Source organism: Eucyclogobius newberryi, unplaced genomic scaffold (genome assembly GCF_026437365.1).
Source record: "Eucyclogobius newberryi isolate DKJ021-1_F unplaced genomic scaffold, fEucNew1.0.hap1 SCAF_1, whole genome shotgun sequence".
Lineage (NCBI taxonomy): Eukaryota > Metazoa > Chordata > Actinopteri > Gobiiformes > Gobiidae > Eucyclogobius > Eucyclogobius newberryi.
In genome coordinates, this window is record NW_027315723.1 from 9,745,538 (window position 1) to 9,773,537 (window position 28,000).

The following is a 28,000-nucleotide window of genomic DNA, read 5'->3' on the forward strand; positions in this document are numbered from 1 at the left end:
ATTACATGCTTTCATTATAATAACCTTTTTCTTTATATATAATAGCCTAATACAGCCGCCCCTCCCATAGGCCACGTTCCTGAGTTTTAAACCAATGGGATCTCTTTGAAGTGGGGAAAGTAGCCAATAGCGTGTCGCGGTCCTGAGCTCGTCGAATCAGGCGTCTCGAGGTCAGAGTGTGCAGTGCGTCCTGCTTGTGCAGCGCCGTCAGGCATACGTAAGAGCTGTGACATGTGCGGGTTTAGCCGAAAAACATTTCCTCCCCGAGAACACTCACCACAGCCTGCGAAAAGGAGGTAATAGGAGACGAGAAGCGGTCTGTGAAGCGTGGTCTGCCATGGAAGAAGTCGGTAAAGATGTCAAGACAAACCCGTCAGCGACGGCCAATCTTTTCTCCAGGATCTTTTTCTGGTGAGTCGAGTGTGGCTCACGGAAGGAGCCGAGCGGGCGATTTAAATAGTGGCTAACTAATGCAAGACTCGCTTTATAAGTGTGATAGTAACTTTACACGACTGGTGGAGTTTTATATAAAGTAATAATGACGATTTAGTTGTCAGTGCAACAATAGTTTGGCCATGTTCACATTTTACTTTTGTGAGAAGTTTCCTCGTTCCAAAGAATAGTGAACAATACACCTCTTCCCTTTCGCGTGTGTTTATGACAGAATTTCCCTTTGAACCAGGAGCATTTCTTACGTGGTTTGCTACAGATTGACTCATGTTGTTGGGTTGAGCGCAGTATCAACACTCGAAGTGTGTTCAAAAACAGTGTGTTTACATTAGGACTTCTAGAGTTTTGAAACTTCTAGAACTCTCAGTCAAAGCAATGGAATCCTGAGGGAAGTTACTGCCATAGAAGGTTTGCGGTGACGTGAGTTCGAATCTCGGCGCAGACAATTGACTGCATGTCCTCCCTTTCTCTCATCCCCATTTCACACAGTGTTTCTGTCTAATAAAGCCTATGGGCCAAAAATAAAACTCATAACATATAAATTAAATATATGCAGCTAAAGTAATAGTCAAAAAGTGAGGAACACCAAAAATCTACCAAAGAAGAGTAAAAAAACTTCCAAATCTAAAAACAGGCAAAATGACAGCTCTGGGAGTTCTAGTGTTAAAACACGAGGGCCTGTTTTCCCTAATAAGCCTGATTAAAATTAGCCCAAAATCAAACTGAAGCTGTTTCTGAACTCCTATGCATATCAGGTTTTAACATATCTAAACTCTTAACCACAACCACAACCACATTAATGTGTATTGTACGTGTTGTCCCCCCCCTGTCTGTAAATACCCCCCCTTTTTTATATATGTTCAGCGTCTTTGGGTCACTGAAAAGCGCTATATAAATAAAAGTTATTATTATTATTATTATTAATGAAGTTGACCATCTGTAGTTTTGGCCTCTGACGTGTAATTTATTAATGGTAATTATTAGTGGAAACTAACTATACTCCGAAGAAAATCATATTTAAAATCCCACCTAGATTTTCTTTAATTTAAGGATTTCCTGTGGTAATTATAAGTATGTCTGGAGGGCATACTTATCAAGACAATTTATTTAACGGACTGAAAAGTGATTTTCATTTTGTACAAAGTAGGCGTCGTCCAACCTCAGAATACATGTGTATTCCAAACAAACCCATGATGGTGTGAGTTCATTTTTGATTGCTTATGATATAATTTAATCTAGTCTTTTGTGTTTTACTTCAGTTGGCTCAACCCTTTGTTAAGCCTTGGATACAAGAGGAGCCTGGAGGAAGATGACTTGTATGAAGTGCTCCCCGAAGACAGATCCCAAAGTCTGGGCCAGGAGCTGCAGAGGTAAAAATCACATCTTAAAGGAATAATGGAGGATTTTTCGCCGATTTGAGAACTCAAACGGAAGTGCGCATGCGCGCTCCCCCCGTGCGGAAGCCGACAAAAGCCTCGTTGCCACATGTGCGTTTGTTTATTAGTGCGACGGATCGCATCACATCTCTCGTCGCCGTAGATTTCCGTCTTCTTCTGAGTCAGCTCGAACTGTCTTTCTCTGTCTTAATTTTGTCCTGTACACTGAGGGAACTATATTATAATAGATCAGTGCGCTTAGACACAGGGAAACATGCTGCTATGCTGGGGACGAGCCAACGGGGCTGCAGGTGAGCAGTAGGTGCGTCCTATGATTGACGTGTGAATGAACTACTCCACCCCACGAGGAAAGAGACTCAGATTTTGCGCCAAAAAATCCTCCATAATTCCTTTAAGGCTGGGTCTTGCCTTGTACTTCACAATACAATACATGTCTGGATACATATACCGGTGTTAAAAGTGTACAAAAATATGATTTGATTATGTAGAAAAACAAAATGCATTGGAATTTCATGTTCACTAAGTCAAATATCTGAATAAAATTACAAATATGACAATTAAGATTCAGCCTTAATCAGTAGTAAGCAGATAAGTGTATAACTCTGCAATTTATAATGAATATATCTTGTTTTAAAAGTATTACGATACATATTTCTGTATTGCTCTGCGTTGCCAAGAAGTCTGCTACAATATATCACAATATCGATACACCCCTAGCACTTCTTAACACCTGGAATCTAGAGCCTGACTGTATGGCTTTTGGGGGAGCCGATATGAGGCCAATGTACAGTGCATCCGGAATGTATTCACTTTTCCACATTTTGTTATGTTACAGCCTTATTGCAAAATTGATTAAATTCATTATTGGCCTAAAAAATCTATAATCAAGACCCTGACATAATGACATGAACCATGTTTTTTTGCAAATTTCTTAAAAATGAAAAGTCAGTGGGTCTGTCAAGTGAATGTACATTTTGATCCTTGATGTAAATCTAGATCGTAAAGATCCCAAATCTTTTTTTTAATCAAATCATTCATTTTTAATTAGCTCTGTACTTTAAATAAATAAGGCCAGCCAGCAGAATCAAACACTTAGTATCCAGACTTGTTTATTACAGCTTTGTCTGTTGTTGTTGTTGTTGTTGTTGTTGTTGTTGTTGTTTTTTGGGCTTTATTAGACAGGACAGCTTTAGCTTGTATCTGAGATTAAAAATATGGTAGATAAAAACAAAGGTAAGTGTGTCTTTTTTAGAGCTTTAAACCACTCTAACTCATCACTCCCCGGACATTTCATATTTTTTAGTTTTTAGTCTTTCTTTTAGCACCTAATTTTTTGCTTTGCTCTTCGTTCATGGCTGGTAAATTGAATGAATGAATTTATGGTCTTGTCAAAACAAAAAGTGCACAACATCCAAGCACAAAACAAGATAATATGTATTTGCCATTTGACCAGGTGCAGGCAGAAGCCAAATCTTATCGTGCCTACCCTTTGTCACATTGTATTGCAATAGTGGACAATTTATCAACAAGAAAATTGCGTAATACGTGACATGATGAAGTAATGTCACGTATTACTGCTCTTCAAGCATTCTAATTTTTCCAATAGTAAAATTTATTTTTATTCTGCTAAATATTCACCATCACTATTTTCTTTAAGATACTTTTAAATTGAAATGTGGCTTCTTCTTCTTTTTTTTTTAAACTTGTTGCAACAATTACTCAATAATATACCTTTTGGATACTAATTGAGAGGATCCAGAAAAGATTGTAATATCTTCTGTGTTTCCTGATATTTTGTTTTTTGTAGAAAGATTCAAACAATAAATGTATTTGGTCTTGTTTGGTTAAAATTACATTATTCTGCCCATTTCATATTTTAAAAATTGTTTGGTGAATACATATATCAAAGTAAATGCACTTTCATTAATAGTTCCTTTGACCAGTACAAATCTGCTATCTTTGTGTTCAAAACCCTGTTCAAAGGCTGTTCTGCTGTTCTTGTTCATTGCCTTCTGTTAACAACACAGATTTTTTTACACTGACTGTAAAAAAAAAAAAGAGTGACCACTGCACAAAACCTTCTCGAGCTCCTCCCAAAGATTCTCAATGGGGTTCAGATCTGTGGTAGATTAATTTCTGCTTCCTCTTAGATGTTTTCTCTGCTTGATGCCAATGATTTCACCCTTCTCTAACATACTGACATCTTTTCCATTGTTGTGCTTAGTTGAATCCAGGTGGCCACTTTGTTTTTGGACAGGCAGTGTATATCTTATTGAGGACTGACAAGGGTTTGTAGACTTGAATCACCCTATTTCTTCACCCTTTCTGTTTTCTGTATCAGGACAGAGAAGCTTTTTCATATTCTAGTTGCATAAGTCAACAAACAGGTGGACAGCAAGAGCCTAGCTAATTAAATGTTGTGGTGGGGGAGTTCTCTTTGCCCTTAAGAGTGTGAATTACTGTCCCTAAAGGTCCCCTTTGCGATTAACTGGAGATTGTGCAAGTTTAGCCAAGATTCTGCTGTGAAAAGGTTCATTTTACCACTGCGATTACTGCTGTCCCTGGTTTCCTTTTTGGTATGTTCAATTTATGGTACCTTTTTAGCATTTAGTCATGTTTATAATGTGGAAAAAATCCAGTACGTGCATTTTTTTTTACATTGCATGAAATGAATTGACTTTTTTGAAGACTCCATTAGCTCGCATCATGTCATCCCTCAAGACAATACAGTCGGATAAATCATTTTCTGAAGCTGCTGTTGTTGTTACATTACTTTTAATAGTGGTTGGCAGCCAATTGAAAAGGTGCATTTACCGCCACCTACTGTAGTTGTCCGTCTTCAAATGAAGTGTTTCACGCTATACCTTTAAAAAAAAAAAAAAAAAAAAAAAAAGGAGTGGGAGAAAGAGAACGAGGGAAAAGAGAAGGAGCTAGAGAAAGAGAGCGAGCAAGAGAAAGAGAGAGAGAAAAAATGGTACATATCAAAATCAATCAATAAAAGAACACGCATTCAAATGTAAAAACACATTCAAATGCATTTAAAATGGTAAACAGCAGATACAATTCCCTCAGTCAAAGGCAGAGCTGAAAAAAACAGTCTTGAGCTAAGATTTAACCACCGCCATAATCAATTATTAAAAGCCTGTTATGCATGCACTCTTGTCAAAATCTCTTTTTCACGCTTTTATACCAGTAACGCTTTTGAGTTCTTTGTAATGATTTGTAATGATTGTTTATCTGTTATCTGGAGAATTGCACCATGTAATCTTAAACAGCCTTTCAAATGAAACTGTCCCTTACTGTCTGTCGAGGAGGAAAAAAAAGACTTGCTCCGATCAGGATATTTGAGGCCGATCACCGATACCAGTCATCTGAAATGTTGATCTGCCGTTACTGATCACGGCCAAAATGCATTGATTTTGTGTCAAAAACATTTTTTTTAAAAACTTGACATGCATGTGTTAGGTAAAATTGGTGACTCTAAATTGGCCCTAGTGAATGTAATGTCTGTGTTAACCCTGCGACAAGTTGGCCACTGTCCAGGGTGTACCCCGCCTAAGGCCCAAAGTCACTGGGATAGTCACCCGTGACCCCGAAAGGGAACAAGCGGTAGAAAATGAATGGATGGATAATAATAAATGTTTTTTATTAAATATTCCTAAATTATTATTAAAAAGGATTTTGATAATATGAAATCTATCTACTTTATAGGATCAACGGAGTTTCCTTAGCAATTTTATAGTGCTTCTGCTCATCAATCAACCGCGTGGGTAAAATGAAACCACGTCCACGTCATGCAGCCAATCGGAGTGGATGCAGGAGCAGGCTGTCATCCTCAGAGCAGTTTGGACAGTTTGAAGAAGGAAAACATGCATCAGAGTGTGGCCCATTTCGTAGATCACATTATTTTTTCCGACTTCGGCCCGATCATAATCGGCAAATGATCAATTGGAGCACCTCCCAGAGAAAATTTATAAAACCTATACTTTATTTTTCTTTTAATAAAAACAAATACATTTTTTATTGTTTATTAATCAATATATAAAAATATGAATTGGTACCAATAAAGCCTGAACTCTGCTCCAAAGATTTTACTGCCAGAAGAGTGGCTGTGAACCTTCATTAAAAAGGCCCACCATATGTGCTGATTTGACATCTTGATTTGTGGAGCTGAGCAATATGTTAAGTTGTAAGTACCGGTAAGTTGGTTAGTTTATTCGAGACCGGGACAGTGCTCAATATACTTGTGAACGAGTGACGTCCGTGCGTTCTGTGGATGCAATGGGACACCATTTGGAACAGTCTGAGCAGGAGAGGTGCGAGCGGGGAGCAGATGGTGGATACATTGATACCACATCAGAGCACGTTTTAACCAAGAGGGTTTCATAAGGAGATTAAACCACGCTACTGCAATAACTTACAGATTGTCTACCTTAAGACAAACGTGATGACGATGTAAAGTGTGATCGGCCCATTTTGCAGATCACCGATCAGAGCACCTCTGGTTAGAACTTCTGCTATTTGTTGCCCTTATTAACTCTGAGGTTGTTTTTTTTTCTCTCAGACATTGGGACCAGAATGTCCAGAATGCCAAATCAAAGCAGGCTCCCAGTCTCTGCAGAGCCATCATCTGCTGCTATTGGAAACCCTATGCAGTACTGGGCATCTTCACTTTGATTGAGGTCAGTCTCACACAAACACAAGATGATACTACTTACTAGGGCATTTTCGGGGCATCCTAGAGCTGTAAGGAGCGGCAGTAGAAGTTTATTTAACATTAGTCCGGGACCTGGTGTACAGATGTTTTAAATGGTAGCTGAAAAGGCCAGCTTCGATGAGACGCGTTGACCGAGGAAACTGATTAATCCTTTTTTTTTTGTTGAGTTTTATTATGTTATATTCATCTAATGTTTGTGTTTGTATTTGTGTGTTTAGCTTGACCAGAGAGCTTTATAACAAGAGCAAGACAACCGCAAGAACAATCTTAATACAGTTTAAAAAAAAAAAAAAAGGTATCTGAAAAAGTAATTACCATCCTTCAATGTTAATGGCGTATTGAGCCCAATTAAGCGGTGAAGGATATAGTAAAGCTGAGAAAAGAGAAAGAAGATATTATATAGCTACAAGAAACTTATTTAAATGACTTAGAACACCAAATACTAACAAGAACTGGTTATAATAAACTGTATTATTCCTCATGTAGGGGTAAACATAAGATTAACATTAAACTCAACTCATAATAAGTTTGGATGCTGAGAAAGCTTTTGACTCTTATTTATTTAAAGCGCTGCGCACATTTCAAAATAAATGATTTTATAATAAAAACCATTGCGGCTCTTTACGCTATATACGACCTACCTTGCTTGAAGAGTTATTTTATATCAGCTTAATTCAGAGAGTTGCTGTACTGGTATGACCCGGAGTATGAGGCACAATGGAAAAATATTGAAAGTAACGTTGTGCCGGGGTTCCTGTACAGGCTTTGCTGGCAGATGACAAACGGCTGAGCCATTTGGAAGAAATGGAGAATTTCTGGGTGAGATCAGTGCTTTGCGACATGCTAATCAAAACTTATAAATTAAACACGCATGTTAAAATCTTAAACTGGTTGATTTATGACCAGCGTTTTAAGCCCGATAGCAACAACCAGAGATTTAAGGTCTGGTTACTAAAATGCATAAGAGTTTTTTTTTTTTTTTTACGAGATTGTTAAAGAAAAACAAATAAATAGCTTTGATATGTTGAAGGAATCTTTTGGCTTGGAGAAACAATACTTTTAAAGGTAATTACAAATAAGAAGTTATTATAATCAAGAAATAAAACTACTAAGTAAAGATAATTATAACCCTTTGACTGAAATATTTATTAAGGTATATCAACCAGAAGTATATAAATGCAATATGACCTGGTCTACCAATCTACTAAATACATTAAATTTAAATGGGGAAAAAGACAGAGATTTTATTTTTCCGGATGAGGCCGGATTTTGCCGGATGTACTTCACAATGGAGGACCACAAAGTCTCATGTTAGGAGGGAAAAACTGTTGGAAGAATATGACCCGTTTTTTTAACACCATGTCAAAGTGCCCACTACACTGAGTGCTGGAGAAACTGTGGTTGCCAGGAGGCTTACCATTATCATGTATTTTTGGACTGTCCTGTTGCACATATTGTCCTGGGCCTCAAGACCCCTGCCATGGACAACATAGGTGGATACCTTTTGGAACAACACACCGACGACTAAGGACTGGACCGACACCATAACTGACATCCGGACAATGGAAGAAGTCACACACAGACTCAACCTGGAAACGTACACATTTAAAAAAAAAAAAACTGGACTTTTTTTGAAACTCTCATGCCTTAGCCTTTTCGTGGGATCCCCTTTTTTGTTATTTTTCTTTCAGAGAAAAAAAGAAGGAAAAGAAAACGGATTAATGTTAGAGAGGAACAAATTCTGTTACAGTTGGATGATGCCTGTTATAGATGGAGCTAAACACATAGACATGTAAACAATGGTAGGAATGGAGTTGTCCTCGTTAGGGCTATGCACCAAATGAAAAACATCTATTGTATGCTAATGTATTGTTAATTACTAGGGGTGACTGTTCTTAAATGTCACAATAGGCATCGTACATGTGTCTCAATGCAAAATTGACAGATGCACGCTGAAAAACAACTTGAAAACGGCACCACAGCTACGTCCTGCACACCGTGTATCTGCGTCGCTTCTCCGCCTAATGTCGCATGGACAAATGCAACATTTCTTTGACAACACGCACCGTCAGAAACTATTCATTGTGCTTCAAACTAGGGCTGCAACTATCGATTATTTTAGTAATTGAGTAATCTATTGATTCTTGTCTTTGATTAATCGAATAATCGGTTGATATTTTTTTTTACATTCCGTAAACTCTTTTTAAAGGCATTTTCAATTAAACATTATAATAATAACATTATGTCCTGGGATTAGACAAACACCGATGCTATTCCGTAACACATCGAGAACACAATTCAACTTATTCATTCAACGAATATGAAACGACACAGAAATATCAGACATTTGTGTGGCAAGCTTGGGAGAAAACGCGTGGACTGATCACGCAAGCTGTTGTAAGCAGCCTGCGTGATCCTCCTGCGTCTCACCCCGTTTTTTTCCCATGCTGGTTGGTTTTATTAGATATTCTGGAATAGGCGGGTCACATTTCTCATTGGTCAGCTTCACATCAAGGCACTTGGTATTTTTCCGTAGAGATCAAGCCTTGGGTAACATTACCCAAACTCCTCTGGGCTGTCACCCCCCCTCGGGTAAACATCCTTTGGCCCATCTTTAGGACCCCTTCACAAATGCAGTTTGTCACACACCCGTTCTTCTCTTAGACTAATGATGCAGATAATATATAACTATTATGCAGATAAAATACATCACAGAAATATAATCATATATTCACATTTTATCACACATTATAGTTCATAGTAATAAACAAACGACAAATAAGGAGTTTCTGCCTAAAATAACACATTTTATTCTTAATTTCACATATGTCCACAAAATTTCACTTCACCAGTCCAAATTCTTCTTTTAAAATATATAAAAAGGACTATTTAACTTGTCACCAGACTTTGTTAACAGTTTTAGTTGCTATGAATTAATTTGCATTAGAATAAGAAACTTGTTTGTGTTACTTGAGGCCAGTGTTGGTTTACCTTTGAGCTGTAACTCTGCTGTCATTTTGCAGCATTAGCTCTGTGTGTCATTCACTTTGCCCATCATCGCAGACTTTCTGTTTCATAATCGTGGTCCTCTGTGCTCTTTCACACAACAAAATTCTGCTTCCCAGTCACACTCGTAAGTTTAAAATACGTCGTTCTCTCCTCTGTTGTCCTTTAGTTGCCATGTGAAACGAAAGCACCACAAGTCGTTCCATGTCCTCCGCACACTACGAATTCATGCGGTTTTATTTAAATATGTAAATTAATCAAATAATTGAGAAAATCAAATAGTAATGATAGCCTTTTTTGTAATCAAATTACTCGATTTACTCGATCAATTGTTTCAGCCCTACTTCAAACTGTGTTTATAAGAGGAGAGCAGAGGACTGAGCGAGGACAGAGGGGCGGCGACACAAGGAACTCCGAGAGAAAACTGCACCGAGACAGAGAGCGTACACGGACAAAGCAGACCGTGGACAACAGCAAAATAAATCTTGCAAAACATTTCAAATGACTAAATAATACTAAAATGTAAAAGAGCCTATATTAAGCCCTTTAATACAAATACACCAACTAAATTTGGCCACTGCGGTGCAATCGACCTATTATTGTTTATAACGATAATTAAATTTTTGTTTTGTTTTATTTATTTATTTATTTTTTCATTTTCATAATTTTAAGAATCTGGATGAATCAAATAGTAGGTCTTGAATTGTCAATTGAACAGAATCATGAGATACCTGAATCGTTACACCCCTATTCATTACATAGATTTTTAGGACACAATGCCAACTTCTCTCACAACATCATTAAAGCCTTTTGATTGAATCTTCTCGTTTGTATTAATCTTATGTCATCAGGAGGTGATCAAAGTGGTGCAGCCAGTTTTCCTGGGCAAGATAATCCAATACTTTGAGGGCTATAACCCTGAAGACACCTCAGCCCTTCACTCAGCCCTGGGATATGCTGCAGGTCTGTCTGTCTGCTCCATAGGCCTGGCCATCTTCCATCACCTTTACTTCTACTATGTTCAGAGGGCAGGCATGAAGATCAGAGTGGCTCTGTGTCACATGATCTACAAGAAGGTTAATCAATCATTCTGACTTTTGCAGCTCATCTTTGTCCCACGTTTAAATCATTCTGATGGTGATATGTCATTTTCTCCAAGGCTTTGCGTCTGAGCAGCTCAGCCATGGGAAAGACCACCACAGGTCAGATTGTCAACCTCCTGTCCAATGACGTCGTCAGGTTTGATCAAGTAAGAATATATTGTTAGCTTTCCAGTTCTAGTAAATGAGCATGAATTTGGCTTGGCCTGAATACGCTTTGGTTGATTTGCATGAACTATTACCTGGGAGTGTAACTGGAAAAACCATCTTGCTCTTCAAACCAAGGCTGAGCGATTAATTGCATTGGCGATTTCATTGGACTATTACAAATTTACCGGTATGTAATTGCGGAGGCATGCGTCGTATATGGCCCTTTCAGAAGCCACAGGTGCTTTTGGAGGTGAATGGAGCAGCTCCACCCGTGCAGCCCTGTGAGTCTGCAGTCTGCAATTTATGGTTCCATTTATCATTGGTATGATGTTCTTTTTCTGAAATGCGGTGCAGTGTTAATATTGTTAATTTGAGATTACATGGGTGAAGAACAGATATCTAATATAAATTCGAATACAATACTTAAAAATAAAAAAGTGATTTTAGAAAAGCAATTTCAGGCAAATTGAGTGGCCCTGGTAAAAAAAAAAGCTTGCTTGATTTTAATGCTGTGGAAAAAATCACCATCATCCTTGTAAAAAAGATTGTAATTGTGATTTTTGGCTAAATCGTTCAGCCACGCTCTCTTAAACCGTAAGGCAAAGAAATGTAATTGACTTTAAAGGCTTCTTTTAATGATAACTTGAAGTGTAGCCACGGGGCACGTCTATTACACGCTACACTCAGACAAATTAAATAAAGCTTTACTTTTACACACCCGTTTTAGCAACAGGTGACCAAGCATGACATGCGGTGAGGATCAGGGCCAGTGAGGCATTGACTCTTTCAGAGTCAGATTTACAAATGCGAATGAACCCCAAAGAGCACCTTTTAACAATTGACATCAGACAATTACTTATGCTATATATCTCATTTCAGCATTCTTTACATTAACATGCCACACATATTTTATAGAAGGTCAAAATTAATTCCAATTGAGTGCATTTCAAGCCAAAATAAATAAAAGTTTCTGGTCTTACTTTTACATTTTGATGAGTCGGATTGTAAATAAGAAATAAACAAGTTCAAGTACGAAGAAGATCCACAGGCTCAGGAGCACCCTCCGTCGTGAGTCAGGCATATTTTTTGCCTCACCGAGTGAACTATTACTGCGGTTCTCAGTGTTCTCGCAGGACTGAGGTTGAAGGATGGCGGTGGGACAAATCGTGCGAGCGCCGTGAGCGCCGTGCAGGCTACATGCGAGGAGTGCTGCGCCGTTTGCTCGCACGGAGATCTTAAGATCACCGTGCGAGCAAGCGGCGCAGAGCTCCGTGGTGCTTTTTGCTCGCGCCGCCTGCGGTGATCTTAATAGAAACCTGGCGGTATCTTTTGGGCATGGCGGTGACCAGCCAAAGCATGGCGGCCCGCCATGCTAAAACCCCTCAGCGAGAACACTGGGTTTTATAATTAGTCTGCGAGCCTAAAACACGTTTCAGAAGTATATTTAATACATTATCCACAATATGGAAGTACAGAGCGTATGAGTGTTTTATTTGTTATATAGTTATATACAGAGGGACAGTAGGACACATTATTAGCATCGCACCAGCACAGTTTGTGAGGCATTATGCTGAGAGTTCCCCTCTTCCCTGTGTCTGAACAGGCGTTATGGGACATGCGAAAATTCTGATTCATAGAAAATTATGGTTCCATATTGGATTAAAAGGAAAGGGGGTTTAAAATACTGCCAGATGCCATGCCTCCCCTGAATGCACGTCACTGTTCAAACATAGAAAGCTCAAATTTGTTCATGCTGTGTGTCAAACAGGTCACCATTTTCCTACACTTCCTGTGGGTGGCGCCCCTTCAGGCACTAGTTGTGGTGGGGCTTCTTTGGGCAGAGATCGGCCCCTCGTGCCTGGTTGGCATGGTTGTCCTCATGTTCCTCATGCCCACACAAACCATGTTTGGAAGGCTCTTCTCCAGGTTTAGGTACATTTAGATGAACTATTTATTTACTAACCATAAACGTCATACTGTATTAAATAATGTTTTTCCAGGAGTGAGACTGCCATTTTGACAGACAACAGAATCCGGACAATGAATGAAGTTGTGTCAGGGATGAGAATCATAAAGATGTACGCCTGGGAGAAACCCTTTGCTACTTTGGTGTCTGATATAAGAAGGTAGCATCAACTTAATTTTTATCTACACCAATAATCCACACTTCATTGCCCAAAATGACCCTTGTGTTTGTTTACCAGTAAATGGAAAGGAACAGCGTAAAATCTTGATAAACTTGATAAATACAATTGTCTGTCTGTCTTTTGTTTCTACAGAAAGGAGATCTCTAAGATTTTAAAGAGCTCGTACCTGCGTGGACTCAACATGGCGTCGTTCTTCTCTGCCAGTAAAATCATTGTGTTCTTCACCTTCACCATGTACGTGCTGCTGGGGAACACGTTGTCTGCCAGTCGAGTGTTTGTCACCGTTGGTCTGTACTCGTCTGTGCGCCTCACCGTCACACTCTTCTTCCCCAACGCCATCGAGACGCTGTTCGAGAGCCGGGTCAGCGTGCACAGGATACAGGTGCCCTTCTGTTTAATTACTCACTCACAGATTCACGCTCTATCAAATATACCGGTAGTTTCAATGGAATGAAGCTGAACTGAAAATAGGGCTAGAGTGGGTTTCACCCCATGTTTGGTTTTTGATTTTTGCTTGTAGAATTCTTTGTTTTGTATCTAATTGACATTGAAAGGAAACAAGTGAACAGACGGGACTCAATACTATCATATTTATGCCGTTTCAGGAGTTCTTGGAGCTGGATGAGATTCGCCAAATTAATGCTGTTCCACACAAAGACAATGAGAAACAATTTGTATCCGTTGAAATTAAAGACCTGAAGTGCTTCTGGGATAAGGTTAGTTTAAACACACAAATCATCTTTACTATTTAGATGTATTGTTAATATTTTAAGAAATCGATTTCTAAAATTAATTTTTGTGTATCATAGACTTTGGAGATTCCTACTCTACAAAACGTGTCTTTGACTTTGAATTCTGATAAACTGTTGGCTGTGATTGGACCAGTGGGAGCAGGAAAAGTGAGCACCGGTCTCCACAAATAGAACTGTATTATTAATATGATTTTAAAATGAAGGCCATTTCTCATTGTTCCATTAGTCTTCTCTGCTGAGCTCCATTTTGGGGGAACTGTCCAGGGAGAATGGGTTGCTGGAGGTGAAAGGTCAGCTGGCGTATGCCTCTCAGCAGCCCTGGGTATTTCCAGGAACCATCCGCAGTAACATCCTGTTTGGCAAAGAGATGAACCCTCAGAAGTATGAGAGGGTCCTGCGAGCGTGTGCACTTAAGCGGGTAAGAGAGGAACACCGAGGCTGCTGTCTATGTAGGGATTGTGTTTGGATCTTTTCACAAGCTTTGTAAACATTAAACAGCTAGTCCCAGATCAGTTCTATAAAACGGACTATAAAAAATATGTCTTAGTCAGTGATTGCAAATAAACGACTTTTGAAGGATTTCTGCAGATTGTATAACAGGTCCATCACACAACCGATAACACAAAAAGTTAACCTTTTGAAAGAGTTTGCTCTATCATTAACCTCACAGTTGAGGTCATGATTTGTAAATGAGTAACAGTAAAGTACAACTACATTTCACAAGCACAGTAAACCATATCCCAACAAACCTCTGATCTGCCTGAGGAGTGTCGAGATGTGTCGAGTCATGCCACCCCTGCAGTAATGATACAACCTTCAAAATAAAAGACTACTCACCGTCCACGCCGAAGCTTTCAAATTACACATCTCCTCCTACCGTGACGCTCTCCAAGCCGCCAAATCTGCCCACCTCTCCACCCTCATCAACAGCTCCCACCGGAGCCCTCGCACCCTGTTCTCCACCGTCAACAAGCTGCTCCAGCCACCGGACATCACTCCACCCTCCTCCCCTGACCTCTGCAACTCTTTCCTCCTTGCCTTCAATGACAAAATTTCCAAAATCAACAGCTCCATGACTGCCGTCTCCATTAACTCCATCACCACCCCCACCCCTGCCCCCCCTCCTCTCCCTGACCACCCACCCTTCCCTGCCCTCACCACCTTCTCCTCTGTTAACTCCTCTCATATCATAGACCTCATCACCGCTTCCAAAACCACCACCTGCTCTCTCGACCCCCTCCCAACGAATCTAACCAAGGCCTGCCTCCCTGCTCTCATCCCCCATCTCACCACCCTCTTCAACCTGTCTTTATCCCTCGGCCATGTTCCTTCCATCTACAAACTGGCCTCCATCACCCCCATCCTCAAAAAACCCACCCTAGACTCCGCCAACCTCTCCAACTACCGCCCCATCTCCAACCTGCCGTTCCTCTCAAAAACGCTGGAACGCATCGTCGCCGCCCAACTTCACACCCACCTCCAGTCAAACAACCTCTATGAACCCCTCCAATCTGGCTTCCGCCCACTTCACAGCACTGAAACAGCCCTGGTCAAAGTACTCAACGATCTCCTCACCTCTGCAGACTCCGGGGCCCTCAACATCCTGTTACTACTAGACCTCAGCGCAGCCTTTGACACTATAAACCATTCCATCCTCCTACAAAGGCTGCGCCAACTGGGTGTTGAGGGCTCTGCACTTGACTGGCTCACATCCTACCTCACCAACAGGCAAGAGTTCATTTCCCTCTCCGGTCACTCATCCACCCTCTCCCCAGTAACGCAGGGGGTCCCCCAGGGCTCAGTCCTCGGCCCCCTCCTCTTCATCTGCTACATCTTCCCCCTTGGTCACATCCTCCGCCAACTCAACCTGGACTTTCACTGCTACGCTGACGACACCCAGATATACCTCACCACCAAATCCACCCAAAACCCTCCCCTCAGCCACATTGAAACCTGCATCTCTACAATAAAATCATGGCTCACTCTCAACTTCCTCAAACTGAACAGTGACAAAACAGAGCTCCTCCTCATTGGCACCAAATCCACTCTCAATAAAACTGGTCCCTTTTCACTCAGCATCGACACCTCGACCATCACCCCCTCTACCCTGGTACGCAATCTCGGTGTCATCATGGACCCCACCCTCTCCTTCACTCCCCATGTCAGCCACATTGTCAAGACCTCATACTTCCACCTCCGCCGCATCGCCAAAATCCGACACTGCCTCACCCTCCCCGCTGCTGAATCCCTCATCCATGCCTTCATCTCCTCCCGCCTTGACAACTGCAACTCCCTCCTCACTGGCATCTCCTCCCATTCCCTCCATAGACTCCAAATGGTCCAAAACTCCGCTGCCCGCCTCCTCACCCACACCCGGTCCCGTGATCACATCACTCCCGTTCTCCGCTCTCTCCACTGGCTCCCCATCAAGCAGCGCATTAACTTTAAAATACTCCTCCTCACCTTCAAAGCTCTTCACCACCTTGCCCCCCCTACTTGTCTGACCTCCTCATCCCCCACCGCCCCACCCGAGCTCTCCGATCCTCCTCCTCTCTCACCCTGACTGCATCAACATCCCGACTCAAAACTTTTGGCGACAGAGCATTCTCCCGAACAGCACCCCGACTCTGGAACTCCCTCCCCCAACCTGTCCGCCACTCTCCCTCACTCACAACATTCAAATCCTGCCTAAAAACATACCTCTTCACCCAAGCCTATGACCTCCCCTACCCCTAGCCTCCTTTACCCCATTGCCTACACTTCTACCCCCTGTTACATCCCCATCTTTTTCTCTCTACTTCTTCTGTCTTGTTCATTTTATCTGTATATTAATGTGTTCTGTACGTGTTGTCCCCCCTGTCTGTAAATACCCCCCCCTTTTTTTATTATGTTCAGCGTCTTTGGGTCACTGAAAAGCGCTATATAAATAAAAGTTATTATTATTATTATTATTACTAAAAAAAAGTTTGATAGAGGGCGTGCAACAACTGCTTTGTCATTTCTCTGTTAAATGAGTGTGATCTAGATTTAGATAATGACTCGTAAAAGGAGTGTGCCTCTGCATTCTTTCCTCTTTTCATGTTCAGACTTGACCAGCAGTGTGTCACTCTCTTTGCGTGTAGATGGGCAAATATAGATTGATCACATAAAACAGTCTTCTATAGTAAAACAATGGACCAAAACATCTGAGGTTATAAATGCTCTAAATGTTTTTTTAAATTGAAAGAGCATGACAGCTTTGATCACTCATTTCACAAAAACATATCAGAATTATAGTTGGTCAAGAACTTCTCTAGTTTGACTATTTGGTTTTAGTTTCTAAATGAAAAACATCAGCAGTTATTCCATAACTGTTACTGTTAGCAATCATACTGTGAACAAGGGCCAAAGCTTGCTTATCTTACCAAGAGTAAATGATAACATTTTTATTTGTTAAGAAACACTGTCAGAGAAATGTGTTCCTTTCACATAATTGTTCCTGTATTTCGGATGTGATTTTGAGTATTGATCACACACAGATGAAGTGACTCCCATAAACAATAGTTTGATTTGTGCTGTGCAGGACCTGGAGCTGCTGCCAGATGGAGATCTGACGATCATTGGGGACAAAGGGGCCACTCTCAGTGGGGGTCAGAAGGCACGTGTCAATTTGGCCAGGTACAATCGACTCTCGTATCTTATATTGATAACGTCTGAACAGTTCTGTTGGCTGTGAACAAGCCTCCATAATCTCCACATGTTTTTAATTCAATAATGAATAATTATAAAAGTAAAGCCGGGTAATCTTTTTTCCAAGGGCTGTGTATCAGGATGCGCAAATCTACCTCCTGGATGATCCATTAAGTGCCGTGGATGCTGAAGTCGGGAGGCACCTTTTTGATCAGTAAGTTTTGAGGCCACAAATGACATATTTAGCCCCGTTGATTGTACTAGAGAATCAACTTCAGCAAACAACCATAACTGCGACACTATGTAAAAGAAAATATATGTAATGAAAAATGATGTCACAGGTGCATTTGTGGGCTGCTGAAGAAGAAACTTCGCATACTGGTCACGCATCAGCTGCAGTATCTGAATGCAGCCGACCAGATTGTTGTCCTTAAAGAGGTTTGATATCTAAGAAACCCACACTCTTGCACATTGTTTATGGTTAAAATGTCTGTATTTCTCAGCCTTTGTACATGACAAAACTGCCAGGTGAAATTATGGTTTCACAGTATTTAAGTGGTAGCTTTATTCACTAAGACGAGCATTGAGATTAAGCCTAAGCTTAATGACAAGTTTGTGAATCCAAACTCTTCTACTCCCATAGAGTAGTAGAGGCCTGTTCCTTTTGGTTGTCACGTCTCAGCATGGACACTAGGTGGCAGTACGTGGCTATGTAACAGTTGTAACTAGCACAAGTGATTTGTGTCACGTATGACAACAGTTTTGATTGATATGGGACTAACCTTTGAGATGGGGAGTCACAGCAGATAATGATGGGAGCCTATAATAAACATGTGTAAAGAACCTGTTTGTCCCACATTTGAGTAATTCAAGATAAATAACTATTGAATACATAAGGGTGCTCTTAGGATCATCTCAAAATGGGTTGAAGCTGAAAAGACTTAATATTTTGTCTTGGGGGTTGAACCTACATTTCGTCTGTTTGTTGCTTTGAAGCTTCAATACATCGTTGTGGCAGTAATTGTTTTGAAATGCTAAAAAACTGCAACGAGCATTAGGCCAACATTAGGCGGCGAGTGCGTGCGCGGAGCATGGCGGGGTGCGTGCGGGGGAGCACGGCGCGCCGTGGCCCGCACGGGCGCGCGTGCGGTGGGCGTCGCCGTCGCCAACGAGGCTGGTACCGAAAAGTTAAAGCTTTTTTGCAGCAAGACGCGGCGCAGCAAATGATCAAGAGATTTGGCTCTAGTAACATGCTACGCACTGACCGGAAGAAGGACCAACACAAACCCGCATGAGGTTTCGGCCAATCACAGAAGACGAAGATTCTCACTGAGACGAAAGCGCGTGTTCTGCTTCTGTCACTCTGACAGCAAGTCTAAGGTCTAAACTCAGGCAATTGACAATTACAGGTTTTGACAAGAAACATTAGTTTCTCACTCTCTCATCCTCTTGAGACTATCTCAATGTGGTCATCTCACAGTTTGGGTTGAATGGGATGTTCCCTAGGGCCCTTGGACCGTGTGGATTAAGTAAACAAACATGCGCGACAGGTGACATTATTTGGAGAGTTCATAACTTCTAAATATAAACTTACCAAAGGATGTTCAGGGATGTTCACTAGAGGTGAGCAGGTCTATCAAGCTACTATCGTTTTATCAACGCGTAAAAGTTTATGTGAAGCCAGACAAAGTCTTTTTTGAGATGATCCCTTACCTGTGACAGGGTGCATAAGCACAGCCAAACTCCACTCAACACACGGGATTATGAATTAAATACTACAACTTGCAGGTTAATTTAAGTGATATGTGTACACTTTTGTGTTCATCTAACAGTGAATTCAAGATATTGGTGTTTCTATCACATCTATTGGCACTTTTTAGCATGTTTCTGATAGATGGGCATAATATCTGTAGATGTATTATAATCCAAATAATCATTTTTGCTAAGTTGAAGAAACATTAACATTGGCTCTTGCCCTTCATCTGAGATTTTGACATTAAAGATGGCATATTATTTATGTTTAACCATGTTGGTGTTTCCTCACATAAGCTCACTCAAAATTAATTTCGATTAATGCGTATTTCGGTAATCCTGTATTGTTCTGCTTTTGAAGCACGAGTGCTATGTCATATATTTTATTAAAAAAATATTACATGGGCATTTTTCAACAATGTATGTGAAAATTCTCTGCTTATTATGGTGAAATGTCACTATGAAGAGGCAGGGCTTCCTGCTCTTCAATTTTGAACAGGAAGCCAGTGAAGCAGTCTTATATCATTATAATCAATATTGCGGTTGACATAGAAAATGTTTTAAATGTTTTACAGTGCAATTACAAAGAAAAAAGTTTTAATGCTTTGTCTTAAAATTCTGATTCTCATTCTGATTGTTAACGTTCAAATCCACCTGTGCATTATTTTTTGAAAGACTAATCACAACAAACTACAAATATAAGCTATGTATTATGTGACAACATTTTTGTTGTTTTCTCTGCAGGGTGACATGGTTGCCAAGGGGACATACACTGAACTCCAGCGCTCGGGGGTGGACTTCACGTCTCTGCTGCAGATTGAGGAGGAAGAAGAGTGTCGAACACCGGCCCTAGAGACTACTGTCCGGAGCAGAACCTTGTCCCAAAACTCTGCGCTGTCCCACGCCTCGTCTGTGCTCTCAGTCACAGACGGAGACCAGCTCCCGGTTTGTGCAACACAATCATAGCAGCTAGAGGATCTCACAGTATTCCCAGAAAGACTACTTCTCAAATGTGTGCACTGCTGACACGTCGTTAGTGTAATTGTTTTTTTCACATTTACAAATTGTAGATAAATCAGAATCAGAAAAAGGAACCATTCACAAACTATGAACTTGCTTCAGTTGTAAGGTGCCACAGTATTGAACATGTATACATAATGTACAGTTGGTCAGTCCAAAGTACAAAACTAGTAAATATGCGTAGTAAAATGACAAATGTAGTGAAATGAAAACACACATTCTTACTGTGAGCTGGGTCCTCTCTCCACAGATCTGACTTGTATTTCTGGAGATAGATTATTTTATTTCACACTGGAACATTCCAGGCAAACGATCTCCATGGAGACAAGTTTTGAGACAACTGCATGTATGTATTACAGATAGGGGGCTACTAAAGTGAATACTGTTAAAATGCAGATAATATTATGAGCTCTAAGGTCCTGACACAAGTAGATATATATATATATTTTTTTTAATTCCACGTCAAAGTACAATGTAATCCATAGAAAAATGACATCACAGTTCAGAAGCTGAAAACCAACAGTGCACTTTTTATAACGATAGTGTTCTTTTCTGCATGTTGGTTGCTCTGAAATGGAGAATGGTCTATGTAGTGCTTATACCATGTTGTTGCAACTTATTTTAATTTTTTAATTACATTTGTTAAACATATAGTATTGATAGTATTTAGTGTTGGCTTTTGCTGTTCCAGCCACAATACACTTTTTTACACTTCATTCGTGTTCACACTGGTTTTAGTTGGAGTCCACTCAGACGGTGGTGGAGGAGAGTCGTGCGCAGGGAACCATCAAAGTCAGCCTCTATCTGAAGTATCTGAGAGCTGGAGCCAACATCCTGGTCCTGGTGCTCATGCTGTTCATCAACCTTCTGGCTCAGGTGCATGTCATGTACTGATGTTTGGACTAAAGTTAAAGACAAGCTGTACAAACTATTGCTTATACAATTTATACTTTTAGTTGCTTGTATCATCATAAAAGTAGCAATGCTGTTAAAAAGATTAGACTTAGGTGTTTGATATTGCGCCGCAATAACTGAACTGTGAGTACTGCGTTTGACGAGGATCTGATATACAGTACCATGTAACCCGTCTTGGATACCAAACGTAATGAAAACCACCTTCCTTCTTTTTATTTCTTGATTTTTCTGGGTATTTTCTCTCTCCTTTTCCTACCCTTGATGTATGTTTGTTTTTTCCCAAAAAAATGGTGGTTATAATAAATCAAATCATTAAACTTAGGATTTCTTGCACCAGTAATGTCCGTCTTAGCTGGCATCATTGGGGAACACTGAAGTCCGTCAGAAATGACTGGTGTCTGTGTTCACAGGTTTCCTACATCATGAATGACTGGTGGCTGGCCCACTGGTAAGGTGTGTGCGTGTGCGTGTGCGTGTGCGTGTGTGTGTGGTTCCGTCGGTGACCTCTTTTCTTGAACGCTCAGGTCGGAAAAGCAGGATGAAGTGAATAATCTTAATGAGACGGCTACAAATGCGACTCAAGAGCTGGATACAGACTTCTACCTGGGCATTTATGGAGGTGAAACATATTTCTACTGCACTTGGACGTATGGGCAACACCTTTCCACATGTGTTCACAATCTGGATATTTATCTCAAGGAGATCTGGTCTCAGTCTTTCTACTCTCCCTTAAATGTGCTGTGCTTTCTTGTTGCTTGTGTTGACAGGTTTGACAGCTTCCACCATCTTTCTGGGCTTCTTGAGGAATTTTATCATGTTTAGTGTGTTTGTAAAAAGCGCTCGGACTCTGCACAATCGCATGTTTAACTCCATACTCAGGACTCCAGTGCGTTTTTTTGATATCAACCCCATTGGTACGTGGCATCTGTTCTGACTGTATTTTACATGAATAATAGTGGTAATAAAACAAATTGATATATTTTTCATGTTTTATGTTGTTATACTCTTCAGGGAGAGTTCTGAACAAGTTTTCTAAAGACATTGGACAAGTGGACGCTGTCTTGCCATTTACCTTTATTGATTTTCTTCAGGTAACTCTTTTCCAATCATTACATCATTAACATGTCATGGACAATCAGAGATCACTTCTGGGTTGATTTTATTTTGTTTTGTGCAGTTGTTTCTTATGATCCTCGGGGTGGTTGCTGTGGCCGCCTCTGTCATACCCCTGATCCTCATTCCAGTGTCCGTTCTGTTCGTGGTCTTCATCTTCATCAGACGCTATTTCTTGCAAACGTCCAGAAATGTCAAGCGCATTGAAGCAACAAGTGAGAGCTTTGCATATACCCAAAATCATGTTGATGGGAGGGTCATCCAACCCAAGATAAATGAGAATATTTGGCAACCATAGAATGCAGACTTTATGCACAATCAAATTTGGGTTCTTTCAGTAATTTCTGTAGATGATGATATGCAGTATGCCAATCATGCAATGACCCTTCTGAAATCCACTAACCACTTGTCTTCAACAAGATGTGTCTTTATCAGTTGAGGATTAAACTAGCTTAATAAATTATTTTTTTTTGGGGGGGGTCAGAAATAAAGATTCAAAACTGAAAAATTTACCTTAACTCTGACCATTTTAGTAAATGATAAAATATTCTTTGAATAAAATAAAAATACAAAATTAAGTCGAACGGAAATAAAACATTGCAGTTAAAACTATAAAGCTTAGAAAATTTTGGACAATAAATTGAAACATGCAGTTATTATTGATGTGTTAAAAGTAATCACTCAATATTTGGCGTAGTTCTAGGGGAGTTTTTTTTTTTTTTCCCGCTTTGACACTGGAAACCAAAATGCTTTTTCACATAATGCCATCTCATTGTTTCAGCTCGTAGTCCAGTCTTTTCCCATCTTTCCTCCTCTCTTCATGGGCTGTGGACAATCCGAGCTTTTGGTGCCACCGAAAGGTTTCAGATCATTTTTGACGCCCACCAGGACAGGCACTCAGGTATTTCCAGAGGCTGTTTCTGTGTTTGCTGTTAGGGATCATCTCAAAATGGGTTGAAGCTGACCTACATTTCGTCTTTTTGTTGCTTTGAAGCTTCAGTACATCGTTGTGGCAGTAATTGTTTTGAAATGCTAAAAAACTCTCAGCAACGAGCATTAGGCCAACATTAGGCGGCGAGTGTGTGCGCGGAGCACGGCGGGTGCGCGCGGGGGCGTCGCCGTCGCCAACGAGGCTGGTGCAAAAAAAGCTTTTTTGCGGCAAGACGCGGCTCAGCAAATGATCAAGAGATTTGGCTCTAGTAACATGCTACGCACTGACCGGAAGAAGGACCAACACAAACCCGCATGAGGTTTCGGCCAATCACAGAAGACGAAGATTCTCACTGAGACGAAAGCGCGTGTTCTGCTTCTGTCACTCTGACAGCAAGTCTAAGGTCTAAACTCAGGCAATTGACAATTACAGGTTTTGACAAGAAACATTAGTTTCTCTCTCATCCTCTTGAGACTATCTCAATGTGGTCATCGCACAGTTTGGGTTGAATGGGATGTTCCCTAGGGCCCTTGGACCGTGTGGATTAAGTAAACAAACATGCGCGACAGGTGACATTATTTGGAGAGTTCATAACTTCTAAATATAAACTTACCAAAGGATGTTCAGGGATGTTCACTAGAGGTGAGCAGGTCTATCAAGCTACTATCGTTTTATCAACGCGTAAAAGTTTATGTGAAGCCAGACAAAGTCTTTTGGGGGGGGAGAGGGTCCAGAGAGAGACGAAAAAAATTAAGTCTTTTCAGCTTCAACCCATTTTGAGATGATCCCTTACGCTTTTGAGTTGTGTTAATCGTCGTCTTAAACAGCGGCCTGGTTCCTGTTCCTGACCACGTCTCGCTGGTTTGCTCTCCGACTTGACGGCCTCTGCTCCATCTTTGTGACGGTCACCACTTTTGGATGTCTGATACTGAGAGACCGTAAGGAATTTTCTTTGTTCAGTTTTTTTTGTTAAAGAAGAGACATTATGTTTTACTTTTGGTATTTAATGATAAACCTTAACATGTAGAGATCACGGTTTTGTGAATTTAAAACTTTCCTATTGAGCTAAAATTGCTTAAAAGAAACTGTTGTTCAAAACTGTAAAACGGATTCTGTGTTTCTGGATCTACCTTGTCAGTGTAGATCCAGAAGAACAGAATCCGTTTTGCAGTGGGAAAATGTTCCCATTGCACTCAACGGCAATGTTTCTAATCATGTTTTATGTTATGTTTTATTCACAGGGTGGAAGCTTTAATACGAGCATCTTTTTGGCCTCTTCTTGTACAGACTTCTGTATCTGTTATATTATCTATTTGCACGATTTAAAAAAAGAAAAGAGCGCACATTTTGCCCCAATAATGACATTTTATTTTAGGAGAGGTCTCTGTCTGCTGCCATTCTGAAGCGTTATCAATTCCACACTGTTACATAAGCACAATTATTGGACAGCGATGATGTCTATTGTGGCTGTTTCAGAGCTGGATGCCGGTTCTGTTGGTTTGGTTCTGACCTACTCTGTCACTCTGATGGGCATGTTCCAGTGGGGCGTCAGGCAGAGCGCAGAAGTAGAAAACATGGTAACATGATATAATTACTCTGCATTTTAGCTTCTGGCTATGATCAGGATAAAGAACGGCATGCACTCAAATATATGTATTTGTGGGTTTGGAAATGAACAGAACTGATTATTGTCAATAGAGGGTTTTACCTGTGGCAAATAATACATGTTTATAAGGAATCCTGATACTTTTCCACCTAATTATTTAACACGTTTATTTGTTTGACATAGCACTGTTTTTTTTGTCTTTTCAGATGACCTCAGTGGAGAGAGTGGTGGAGTATACTGAACTGGAGAGTGAAGCACCATGGGAAACTAAAAAGAAACCTCCTCCTAATTGGCCAAGCAAAGGCCTGGTGACCTTCGATGAGGTCAGCTTTTCATACAACCCTGAGGGCCCTGTGGTTTTGCATAACCTCAAAGCTATATTTCGACCCAGAGAGAAAGTAAGTGTATCGTGAACAAGTCCTGGCAATCCAAAAAGGCCTCGAGGGAGAGTTGTAACGCTCTGATTTTCAGGTTGGAATTGTGGGCAGGACGGGCGCTGGAAAGAGCTCACTGGTGTCGGCCCTGTTTCGTCTTTCTGAGCCAGAGGGAAAGATTTACATCGATGGAATCCTGACGTCAGAGCTCGGCCTCCATGACCTGCGCCAGAGGATGTCCATCATTCCCCAGGTAAAACAAAAGCTCCATCAGTGGAAAGTAGAGAAAGATCAACGTCTTTATCTATGACTGCAGGACCCAGTACTGTTCACTGGCACCATGAGGAAGAACCTGGACCCCTTTAACCAACACACAAGTGAAGAACTGTGGACCGCACTGGATGAGGTAATTCAGATCAAACCTATGCCTTTTGAAGTGTTTTTTTCTCTTACAGGGCATGTTAGTAAAGCCACTTTTTACGACTTCATCCCAACCTCTAAAGTAGACGTATTCTCAATTTAGTGTTTTTGTTGTTTTGTTCAATTTGCCCTGTTTCTTGGTATGTCCTGTCATGTGGTCCTGTGTGGTGTTCAGGTGCAGCTAAAGTCTGTGGTGGAGGAGCTGCCCGGGCGGCTGGAGACGGTTCTGGCCGAGTCCGGCTCGAACTTCAGTGTGGGGCAGAGGCAGCTCGTGTGTTTGGCACGGGCTGTTCTGAGGAAGAACCGCATCCTAGTCATCGACGAGGCCACAGCCAACGTGGACCCCAGGTATCTGCACACCTTCTGCTCAAGTAACTGAAATAAGAACTTACTGGTATCATTTTACCCTTGTAATGTGCCAGTGGAGCTGGGTGATATGGGGGGGAACCTCATTGATCAGTTTCTCAGTAATTTTTATTTGTTTATTACAACAAATTTAACTTCAACATTCAACATCAAACACTTTTTATTGAGTGCCATTAACACAAAATCGACTGTAAACCTCTCAATATAAAGACCAAGGCTGATTATTGCCCATCTTAAATGATTGGATTGGATTGATTAAACTCACAGCAGTAGTTCCAAGTGTGTTATGTAATTTTAAAAAGACTCTCATCCAAAACATAACAGGAAAAAAGGTCCATACATTTATTTAGGAGTTTTTTTCCTGCTACTTTTCATATTGTCGACCTGAGATGATAAATGGCTCATGAAGATGTCGGTATGTCTTTTGTAGGACGGATGAGCTGATCCAGCAGACCATTCGAGAAAAGTTTAAAGACTGTACTGTTGTCACCATCGCACATCGCCTCAACACCATCATGGACAGTGACCGCATCCTGGTAAGAGTTGGCCTTTTCTACTGTCAACAGTCAGAGTAATAAATCTGACCATCTCGAGTCAAAGCCACAAACTATCCAAGTACCGTATTTCTCTAATAATGATACTTTTGGCTCAAACTTTCAAATATTTGATTCGGCTTTTATAAAACTCAGGACATTACGGTGAGGTGGAAAAATCTTACATACTGAGATGAAATGTAATTACTTTTAACATTAAAATAAGCGACAAAGTAATATTTTCAAATGTATCGAATTATTATTTAATTAAAAACAGCTCAGGGCATTTGGTTGTCTCCACCCAAGGCACAGCAGCGGTGAATCGGCTTCCTCTGAAACAAAAAAGGAAAGATTTAATAACAATTTCCATACTTTTTCTTGCAGGTTCTTGATTCAGGAAAAATCAGTGCCTACGATGAGCCCTACACTCTCCTCCAAGACCATGAGGGCATATTCTATAAGATGGTGCAGCAGACCGGCAAACAGGAATCACTAGCTCTACTAGAAACAGCCAAACAGGTGACGTTTGCACTTTACTTAACAAAGCGCCAATATTTACATAGAGTGAGATTTTTGGACACATGTTAAAGCGGCGATCCACAAAACCTTTTCCTCGCAAGGACCGGTACAGTGACTTATTTTTTTCAGGGACTTGTTGAAATAGACAGTGCCAGTAACAGAGTAAAATGTGTACAAACCCTTTCAAAACCTTCTTAAAAAATGTGTGAAAAATTGTTAGAACAAAATATTTTGTCCCAACCCAGTCCTGTTTATTTGTAACACTTTTTTCTCCTGTAGCAAGTGAACTGTTAATTACAGGTTGTTAGAGAGCAAATTACAGCTGAAACCGATGTACTTTACGTAATGTAATCAAATTTTGTTCTTTTGTTAAATTTATCATCCTTTCACAAAGTACGAGTGTGTATGACCTCTTAATCAAGTCTGGGAATGAGATGGAACAAATACCAAAAATGAAACCTTAAAAAAAACTCACTTTGGGAGAGTAACAATGATTCTGGTGTGTCCAAAAAGCACCATTATATTTTACACTAGATTCTACAGACAAAACAAAGTTCTGAGAAGAATAGCAGGGGTCTCGTGATGACTTTTAAGGTTAGGTATGACTGAGGAAATTGTCAGAAAAATCACTTGTCCATTCAGTTTATGCTAATGGTAGTTTCCAGCAGAGGATTTATGGATCACTGACCAATGCACTTCACTGTTCTGGTTTGGACGTAGTGAGGTTTAACTCCCATCTCTTTTGTTTCAGGCCTACAACAAAAGGAGTCGGCCAAACATTTCAAACGGACATGCAGATACGGGATATGCAGAAACAGAAGATGGGATCTTAATCATATGTGAAACTGCACTGTAAAGAAACTGTTGTGGCTTGTGCTGCTCCCAATCGCCAGAGACTTTGGAAAATAGCTTGTGGGCTTGTCCAGTCGGGTTTATGCTATTGTTGCTATTTTAAAACACTATTTATTTTCTTAGTTCATGCAAGATTGTATTGCACAACCGGCCAGTGCCTTGAGTTAGTTATAATGTGCCTTTATTCGTTTTAAATAAAAGGCGTTTGTTC

At 40.6% G+C, this 28,000-nt stretch overlaps 1 protein-coding gene across 1 annotated transcript; it reads left to right on the top strand.

Annotated features, from left to right (window-relative positions):
- The first annotated feature begins 227 nt into the window (after nt 1–227).
- abcc4 (ATP binding cassette subfamily C member 4 (PEL blood group)) lies at nt 228–28,000 on the top strand. The gene is made up of 31 exons (XM_072463201.1): nt 228–411; nt 1,710–1,820; nt 6,412–6,529; nt 10,422–10,646; nt 10,730–10,819; nt 12,589–12,752; nt 12,821–12,946; nt 13,100–13,349; nt 13,573–13,683; nt 13,777–13,866; nt 13,946–14,137; nt 17,282–17,376; nt 17,516–17,602; nt 17,730–17,826; nt 19,885–20,085; nt 20,899–21,036; nt 21,486–21,523; nt 21,600–21,694; nt 21,843–21,989; nt 22,087–22,166; nt 22,253–22,403; nt 22,970–23,089; nt 23,947–24,057; nt 24,596–24,696; nt 24,932–25,123; nt 25,197–25,352; nt 25,416–25,505; nt 25,695–25,867; nt 26,316–26,421; nt 26,803–26,937; nt 27,689–28,000. The coding sequence occupies exons 1-31, from the start codon at nt 338–340 to the stop codon at nt 27,791–27,793; spliced, it is 3,969 nt and encodes a 1,322-aa protein (XP_072319302.1). The 5' UTR covers nt 228–337; the 3' UTR covers nt 27,794–28,000.

Bases quoted from the DNA above. Each gene is read 5' to 3' on its own strand.
- abcc4 (XM_072463201.1), top strand. From the start codon at position 338: ATGGAAGAAGTCGGTAAAGATGTCAAGACAAACCCGTCAGCGACGGCC. The intron at 12,947-13,099 runs GTAGCATCAACT...TTGTTTCTACAG, and splicing joins TTGGTGTCTGATATAAGAAG to AAAGGAGATCTCTAAGATTT. The intron at 26,422-26,802 runs GTAAGAGTTGGC...TTTTTCTTGCAG, and splicing joins TGGACAGTGACCGCATCCTG to GTTCTTGATTCAGGAAAAAT.